The sequence below is a fragment of the Homarus americanus genome, unplaced genomic scaffold (genome assembly GCF_018991925.1).
Source record: "Homarus americanus isolate GMGI-L3 unplaced genomic scaffold, GMGI_Hamer_2.0 scaffold42359, whole genome shotgun sequence".
Classification (NCBI taxonomy): Eukaryota; Metazoa; Arthropoda; class Malacostraca; order Decapoda; family Nephropidae; genus Homarus; species Homarus americanus.
The window spans coordinates 7,437-16,823 of record NW_024749090.1 but is presented as its reverse complement, the minus strand read 5'-3'; the positions used below and the strand labels follow the sequence as shown (position 1 = coordinate 16,823).

Below are 9,387 nucleotides of genomic sequence, written 5' to 3'. Positions count from 1 at the left end.
CCATCCCACTACTACAACTTAATCGGCTCCATCGGAGCCACAGTTACATGTTAAAGAGACAGTTACCGACAGTGATGTATTGAGAGGGAAATAATAAAAAAATTATAATAATCTGCATTCTCTATTGGCGTAGAAACAGGACTAAATCGAAACATAATAAATAAATAAATAAATAAATTCTGCGTGGAGTAGTTTCACACCCACTGCAAAGTGACATACCTGGAGTGTGTTTGGGCTTCATTTCTTGTTTGCAGCACGCCTATTTCATGTAAACAATTTATTTTATTTTATTTTATTTTATCTTAGTTATTTATTTATTTATTTATTTATTGTTTATATCTTTATTTGTTACTAGCTCTTGTTTGTTGCACCCACCTCCCGAATTGATGACCTACTATACAATCGTGCCTGCACGAATGTTACCAACTTACCGTTAGGCGATTTGGGTAACCGAAATTAACGCTCTCCTACCACCAACCATTTCGATTGTCAAGAAAATTATCTTCAGAACAGTTCTTTGGCCCTGAGAAGGGCCGAGTTATAGATGTCTGGTAGGTTTTGTTGTGCTTTTTGTTTGTCCCCAAGGAAGAGGACTTAAGCACGCTCTCCGCGGATGCGCCGGGCCAGCTGGATGTCCTTGGGCATGATGGTAACGCGCTTGGCGTGAATGGCACACAGGTTGGTGTCCTCGAAAAGACCCACCAGGTAAGCCTCAGAGGCTTCCTGCAGAGCCATGACGGCAGACGACTGGAAGCGCAGGTCAGTCTTGAAATCCTGGGCGATCTCACGCACCAGGCGCTGGAAGGGCAGCTTCCTGATGAGTAGCTCTGTGCTCTTCTGGTAACGACGGATCTCACGAAGGGCGACGGTTCCGGGCCTGTAACGATGGGGCTTCTTGACACCACCGGTGGCTGGGGCGGACTTGCGAGCTGCCTTGGTGGCAAGCTGCTTCCGTGGAGCCTTGCCTCCAGTGGACTTGCGGGCAGTCTGTTTAGTACGGGCCATCTCGACGACGAAATAGTAAATACGGGCGGCCTGGCAGGCGGGCGGGCTTATATACAGACATTCTCCACCTCAGTGGCCACCTCATTGGCCACGAGTGCCGCATGCGTCATCCGCAAGCTACGCCCCACCTCCAAGAGGGAGGGACGGCCTTGGATGAACGATACTACCGCTGCGTCCACAGCACGCCACCTACTCCCACCAAACCGTGGGCGAAGCCACACCAGGACCACCTGTAGTAGCAACCACAACAACATGACTGGACGAGGCAAAGGAGGCAAGGGACTTGGAAAGGGTGGCGCCAAGCGTCATCGTAAGGTGCTTCGTGACAACATCCAGGGTATCACCAAGCCCGCCATTCGTCGTCTAGCTCGGCGTGGAGGTGTTAAACGTATATCCGGCCTCATCTACGAGGAGACCCGCGGCGTCCTCAAGGTGTTTCTGGAGAACGTCATCCGTGACGCCGTCACCTACACCGAGCACGCAAAAAGGAAGACCGTCACCGCCATGGATGTGGTGTATGCCCTGAAACGGCAGGGCCGCACCCTTTATGGTTTTGGTGGTTAATCAACCTGATGGACGGGCGCACACCACCACCACCACCACCACCACCACGACAAACAAATATACGGACCTAATTTTAGGTCCACATTTAAATCGCAAAAGAGTTGGTTAGACACTGAGTAAATCGTTGAAAATATATCCAATAACATGATCCTCTCTAATTCTGGACTTGTGGTATGAGTATAGGTTGTGCGTGAACGTGTTGGAACCACTTCCTAATAATTGTCAGTCAGTCAGTCAACATTCACCTAACCTCCAGGTACCTCACCTAACTTCCTGTAGCGTCACCGAACCTCACGAAATGTAACCCAATGTAGTTTATAATCTATCCTAACATGACATAACATAACCACGCACTATATTACTTCGGTAAGAGTAATGAGTTTTAATACACAAAGTTGCAGTTAGCATTCATTCATACATACATACATACATACATACATACATACATAACATGCTAGTGGCAGGGGGGGATTGAAGTGAATTTTAGGAGGATAGAATAGGTGCAGTGGCTAAACAGCGCTTGCGTGAGGGACTTTAAGCAGCAACTCGCCTGGATGCGGCAGGATAGAGTCAGGTCAAGCGTCCGGTGCATGTTGGGTTCCGCCATGGTTTCTCAGTGTTTGGTCGGCTTGATTGTGTGTGTTGTTTTCTTGTTTGGAGGAAATGTCTTGGTATTCTTCTTCTTAGCTTGAAGTTGATTTTCTTCTAACTCTTCTCCTCTTGTTGTTCGTCTTCCTCGTGTCTGCTATCATTCTGTAAAGACTCTCTATATGTATGTAGGTATGAGTGAGTAACAGTTGCCGGTTACAGTGATACTTCATATTCGCTGGTGTTGTACTGTATGGCTTCGGTATTTCTTAATATACAAACGGCACCGTTAGGGGATTGAGGTATTTAAAAACCAGCCTGCATTACTTATATATAGAAATAAATAATGTGGCTTGGACAATAATGACGACTACTCTCTCCTACCTTCCCCAAACAAGGGCTTTTCGAAAGTATACATTGGACACAAATGACTTAGTACATCATAAATTGGTGGTTTAACAAAAGCCCTCATTAGAGAAAGGTGAAGGAGCACACAGTGAACATACAGATTAATGTTTGCATGCGTAGATCATGTAAGGTGAGATGTTGAACACCAGACACGTAGTGTAGTAACTCCCTCACAGATGGCGTTATGAGGGGCCTGATGATGTAGCAGTTACCTCACAGATGGTGTTATGAGGAAATTCACATGATGATGCTGTAGCAAAACATTCACTACGTGTTGTCGTAGCATCTTGGGGACACCACGTGGTCGACATGACTCACTCATTCAAGTGGGTGAGGTGTGGTCCCAGGCCTCTCTATCGTGGAGTCTCAGGGGAAGTATAACTGGGTACCTGGGACCTCACTGTGTGAAGGTGGTTAGCTAGCTTGGGTAAGACTCAACTGCCGAGTTGTTTTTCACTGAGTTAAGCACTGTTCACCACTATTCATCACTGGTTCCATTCCTTGGCCAAATGAGATAGTACCTTATGGCAAGAACTTGTTGATAGTCCGCTGGGGAGGAGGGTTCAGGGGAGTGAGTTGGTATGGGCCAACATATATAATAATAATAATAATAATAATAATTAACGGTTTATTGAAAGAGCTTGGCAGCCAGAAGACTGAAAATATACAGTTACATATTTGGGGAATGGGTTACGAATTACAAATAATATACAAGTAACATGAGTGACACAAATAAGACATATAATAACTAGCTGGGGAAAAGCTCAAACTACAGTTCATTTCAACATAGTGACAGTGCAAGGAGTAGTGTTTACTGGGAGTGAGTACACTGATTTATTACAAGTTATCGATAATTTTTACAATGGTTGGGACTGGGCTGTTCTTATAGCGATCAGTTCGTGCACGTATGGGCTGGGCTGGATGGATGCGGTTGTGGTGTCGAAGAGCAATTCTCGGACTAGGGATCTCAGGTGGTAGTAGGAGCCGGTGTCGGGGATGGTGTAGAAGCTTCTTACCAAATGTGCAGATGAGGTCGTGGTGATGGTCAGTGAGAGTCTAAAGGGTCAGTGTGTTGAGCGCTTCTTGATATGTGGAGTAGGAAGGGTAGAGAATAATCTTGCATGGCCTCTTTTGCACTTTTTCGAGGTGTTTACGTTGTGTGGCATTTAGGGAGGAAGACCAGGTGGAGGAGGCATAGGTGAGCTTGGGAAGTATGAATGTTGTGTAAACACTGAGGAGCTCGTGTGCAGGACCACCGAGGGACTTGAGTCGGCGTAGGAGGTGGAGACGGAAACTGGAGGATTTGATAACTTCACTGACGTGTGGTTTCTAATTTAGTTTGTTGTCTATATGTATGTGTGTGTGTGTGTGTGTGTGTGTGTGTGTGTGTGTGTGTGTGTATACTACTGTACTTTTTAGATCCTCCTACGCAACCTAACCTATTATAGTTAAGTATAGTAGGCTATACACTATTTTGTTAGTATGTGTTATAAAATGAAATTGCATGTTGTGTATGTGTGTGTGTGTGTGTGTGTGTGTGTGTGTGTGTATTAGTGGTAATGCAAATATTATTATTATTATTATTGTTATTATTATTACATGCTAATATAATACTAAGTTGCCCGCCAGATTTCCTCAGAGATGGGAGGAGCACATTGGCGGCGGTGTTGTTTATACTCCGCCCGATTACTGATTCCTATTCACCGAGCCAGAGCTGGCGGGCGGCGTGTTATGTGCCACGTTTTGTTTCCCATTGGGCGTACCGCTCAGCTGGGGAGTAGGAGATTTCATAAAAAGAAAGTTTGAGTGGAGAGCACACCTTTTCCTTCACATACAGTTATCTTAGACCATCTACTAGTATAATAGTTTGCACAAAAATACTCTACACTCTTTCTAGGTTATTGTTATGTTGTTTTTTTTTTTTTGACTTCTCATCAGATTGTGCATTCAACTAATATACACTATTAGTGTGTTTATTATTATGTTTTATAGTATTATTTCGTATAATATTGGGTAACACAATTAGAGTCACTAGTATAGTATATTATTGGGGTTTATAGCAGTTTGTGGTCTAATAGTATCATGCTTTATGAGTGGTGTTCTATGTAGTGATGATTAGGCAATAAAATATGCTTTGGGGGTTTATAGCAGTTTTTGTGGTCTACTAGTATCATGCTTTATGGGTGGTGTTCTATGTAGTGATGATTAGGCCATAAAATATGCTTTTGGTTTATTGCTAACAAAATATACTTTGCTCTACCGCTGTAGTGCAAAACATGGTGAAACTTACATACACCGTTAATAAAGTATTGATGGAAGAAGAAGAAGAAGAAGAAGAAGAAGAAGAAGAAGAAGAAGAAGAAGAAGAAGAAGAAGAAGAAGAAAGAAGAAGAAGAAGAAGAAGTAAGAGGAAGAATTGTGGAGGGAATGAACAGTGAGACAATGTAAAGCCTCCGGGATGGCGGCAGCGTTTCTGTTATTAATATATAATAAGACAATAGGAAAATATGTTGTTGTCTCTACCTGTATTATTACCTTTGCGATAGCATGGTTCAATTTTGGGAGGACATAGGAAGGAGCAGGAGGTTAGGAAGGGATTTGTAGTGGGAGAGATAGTGTCTGTGATCCTCGGGTCACCACTCCTCGGATTGTGTCAGTTCAAGTTTAGAAGCTCCAACAACTTTCCCTGAATACGAATTGGCAACCTTTCGATTTACAACAGGTACCTACTTACTGCTACAGTAGGTAGGTGAACAGGGACCAAGGGGGCTAGGAAGAGTGTCCAAACAACTTGCTCCTGCCTGCCTGTGTGATGTAGTCGTGGCCAGAATTAGGTTAGGATACAGACACATCTGGCTAGTTAGTAACGCTGTACCCATAAAGGAACACTCAGCATGTAAACTTGGTGATACACCTTTAAAGCACTACTATATTATTGAATGGGACACTGTCAAAGACTTCAGGCCACCTCACTTATTGTATCTTGAACTATGTCATTACTTCATTGAGGACATTACATTCTTGCTCTTTATCCCAAATTGGCTAGCCCACACTGGTAAATGTGTACTGTACTGTCAATGAATCTGATGTATTTCTTTGTGTATGAACCTGACTGAAAATAAGGTCGCCTCCCTGGCTGCTGCTGCTGCTAAAGCTGCTTCTGCTTCTGCTTCTGCGCCCTTCTAAGTCCCGTTTAAGTCCCCCACCCCAGGCCCCCACAACCGCCCTTCACATCTACACCATTCTAAAACAATTTCACTCAATTCCCACAATACTATGCTAATTACACGTAAAATAGAGTGTTATCCTGCAAAACGTTGATGTCGTATATTTCTCTCTTTAAGTGATATCCTGTGGCTCCGAAAGGAGCCTGTTTGGTTAGGTTGTCTTGTGTGAACGAACCTTGGGTTCTTATTTCTTCTCTGTCTTCTTGGGGAGGAGCACAGCTTGGATGTTAGGAAGGACACCCCCTTGGGCAATGGTGACTCCAGACAGGAGCTTGTTCAGCTCCTCGTCATTGCGAATGGCAAGCTGAAGATGACGCGGGATAATGCGGGTCTTCTTGTTGTCGCGGGCGGCGTTACCGGCCAGCTCGAGCACTTCTGCTGCCAGGTACTCCATGACGGCTGCAAGGTACACAGGGGCACCTGCACCAACGCGCTCAGCATAGTTGCCCTTACGCAAGAGACGGTGGATTCTACCCACGGGGAACTGGAGTCCGGCCCTGCTAGAACGGGACTTTGACTTGCCCTTCACTTTGCCTCCCTTGCCGCGTCCTGACATGTTGCTGCTGCTGCTTTTCGTGATAGGAGTTAAATTTCCGCCCGCCACCTTGGTCTTTTATACCAAGCTCAGGATCAGGCCAGGTGGCCGTCTCGCGGACCCAACCAATGTAAGAGAGCCGTAGCTGCAGCCAGTCTGATCCTGAGCGGCCCGCTCGGTATATAAGGAAAAGTTAGCCGGGCCAGTTTTCAATTCTCTCGCTCCGCGCCACGAGTAACTGTGCCGCCATGCCTCCCAAAACTTCCGGAAAGGCTGCCAAGAAGGCTGGAAAGGCCCAGAAGGCCATTGCCAAGGGTGACAAGAAGAAGAAGCGCAGGAGGAAGGAAAGCTACAGCATCTACATCTACAAGGTACTGAAGCAAGTGCACCCCGACACAGGAGTCTCCTCCAAAGCTATGTCCATCATGAACTCTTTCGAACGACATCTTGGCGCTTTATCGCTGCCGAGAGAGCTTCCCGCCTGGCGCACTACAACAAACGCTCCACCATTACAGTCGATCAGACAGCTGTCCGACTCTTGCTGCCCGGTGAACTGGCCAAGCATGCCGTGTCTGAGGGCACCAAGGCTGTCACCAAGTACACCTCTTCCAAGTAAGAGGTTACTTGTGCACAACAAACACGCCATCCCACTACTACAACTTAATCGGCTCCATCGGAGCCACAGTTACATGTTAAAGAGACAGTTACCGACAGTGATGTATTGAGAGGGAAATAAAAAAAAAATTATAATAATCTGCATTCTCTATTGGCGTAGAAACAGGACTAAATCGAAACATAATAAATAAATAAATAAATTCTGCGTGGAGTAGTTTCACACCCACTGCAAAGTGACATACCTGGAGTGTGTTTGGGCTTCATTTCTTGTTTGCAGCACGCCTATTTCATGTAAACAATTTATTTTATTTTATTTTATTTTATCTTAGTTATTTATTTATTTATTTATTTATTGTTTATATCTTTATTTGTTACTAGCTCTTGTTTGTTGCACCCACCTCCCGAATTGATGACCTACTATACAATCGTGCCTGCACGAATGTTACCAACTTACCGTTAGGCGATTTGGGTAACCGAAATTAACTCTCTCCTACCACCAACCATTTCGATTGTCAAGAAAATTATCTTCAGAACAGTTCTTTGGCCCTGAGAAGGGCCGAGTTATAGATGTCTGGTAGGTTTTGTTGTGCTTTTTGTTTGTCCCCAAGGAAGAGGACTTAAGCACGCTCTCCGCGGATGCGCCGGGCCAGCTGGATGTCCTTGGGCATGATGGTAACGCGCTTGGCGTGAATGGCACACAGGTTGGTGTCCTCGAAAAGACCCACCAGGTAAGCCTCAGAGGCTTCCTGCAGAGCCATGCCGGCAGACGACTGGAAGCGCAGGTCAGTCTTGAAATCTGGGCGATCTGCACCAGGCTGGAAGAACGCGCTTCCTGATGGTGGCTCTGGCCTCTTCTGGGCGCGGCGGATCTCCACGAAGGCGGCGGTTCGGACGCACCAACAACGATGGGGCTTCTTGACACCACGATTGGCTGGGGCAGACTTGCGAGCTGCAGCAGTGGCAAGCTGCTTCGTGGAGCCTGCCTGCCTCCGAGTGGACTTCTGGGCAACCACCAGCTGGTCACGGGCCATCGGCAACAAAAATAATCATCTGGGCGGCCTGGTTGTTGTTGTTGTTGTATAGATTGTCGGACCGTAGTCCGACACGGGCCTTTGCCTATAGGCGGCCCGTTTGGTGGTTCCGGCTGGAGCTCCAGGAGCAACCAGACCGGATTGGGATTGGAGGTGGTCCCACCTGCAGATTGGAGGGATACTGCAGGTTGCAAGTGTGAGCGGACCCCCGATCAGTGGACGCTTACCACCGGCCCCCACTCTTGGACGTGGTCAGCCTCGGAGTGGCGCGCCCCCCGAACTGGGGTCCGCACTTGCTGGGAGAGGATGCTTTCTAAGCTATCTGGGTGGTGGGTATCGTGTGATGACCCGGAGTAGGTGGTGAATGTGGTCTGTATGGGCCTTTCGGGTTAGAGTGGCGGCTGGTGTTGTGTGTGTTTCTTGGGAGATTTGAGTTCTGTTTCGGAGGCTTTGTGTGACCTCGCAATCGAGGAGATAGTGATCAAGTGGGTTGGCTGCTGGCTCCTGACAGTAGGTGCATTCCATGACGTCATTTCCGATCATCTGCCAGGAGCACTTGTACCCTAGTCGTAGTCGATGAAGGCTGACTTGGGTTTGTCTTGGAGTTTTCTTGTCAGCGAAAGGTGGTTCCCCTTTTGTGGCCGCCAGGTACCATTTGGCTGATTAGGAACCAGCGTTGAGTGCATGAAGGAAGCTCTTTTTGATGTGGAGCTTGGTAGTCTTTCTGAGGTGATTCTTGATCTGTTGCACACTTGCTGGAACTTGGATGTGTACGCTACTAGAACGTGTAGCTGCCTTGGCTGCTTCGTCTGCCACGTCGTTTCCTCCGATCCCTACATGACTGGGAATCCAGTGTAAGACGACTGGTCGGTTTTGGCTTTGGAATTCCTGTAGCTGCGCGAGGATCGAGGTGATGATGTGGGCGTTGTCTCTTGGTTGACTGTGTTGCAGCGCTTGCATGGCCGATTTCGAGTCCGTGTGAATTATGACGGACTTGTTGTGTTGTGTTGCAGCGTGTTGTAGGGCCTTTGAGATTGCTACCAGTTCTGTTTGTAGGGTGGAGCAGTCGTTGGAAAGTCTCCATTTGAGGGTCTGACCTTGGGTGTAGAAGGCCGCTCCGGATCTGTGATGTTTTGGGTCCACCGAGCCGTCTGTGAAGTATGATGCTGCATCAGCCGGTGTCTCGGTGGCTATGGCTTGGAGAGATATTTTTTGAGGTCCTCCTTCTGGAGGTTGGCTTTACTGTCGCCGAGGTCGGTGAATTTGAGTGTGGCTGGTGGAGGGCTCCATGGTGGAGGAACAGTGTAACCATTGTCTCGTGTGTCTTGGTTGTTCTTGACGAGTGTTTCTGCTTGCAGGTGTCGGATGACCTCGCTTGCCTCGTGCGACCAGGTGGCCCCTCGCACTCTGTGGT

The 9,387-nt window shown here is 47.0% G+C and overlaps 1 protein-coding gene across 1 annotated transcript; it reads right to left on the bottom strand.

Annotated features, from left to right (window-relative positions):
• Positions 1-594: 594 nt before the first annotated feature.
• Positions 595-7,973, bottom strand: LOC121853278 (histone H3-like). Its single transcript, XM_042347292.1, has 2 exons — positions 7,572-7,973; positions 595-1,008 (listed from the first exon to the last, which is right to left on the bottom strand). The coding sequence occupies exons 1-2, from the start codon at positions 7,971-7,973 to the stop codon at positions 595-597; spliced, it is 816 nt and encodes a 271-aa protein (XP_042203226.1).
• Between the last annotated feature and the right edge of the window lie 1,414 nt (positions 7,974-9,387).

Bases quoted from the DNA above. Each gene is read 5' to 3' on its own strand.
- LOC121853278 (XM_042347292.1), bottom strand. From the start codon at position 7,973: ATGGCCCGTGACCAGCTGGTGGTTGCCCAGAAGTCCACTCGGAGGCAG. The intron at 1,009-7,571 runs GAGCGTGCTTAA...TATTTCGTCGTC, and splicing joins TGGCCCGGCGCATCCGCGGA to GAGATGGCCCGTACTAAACA.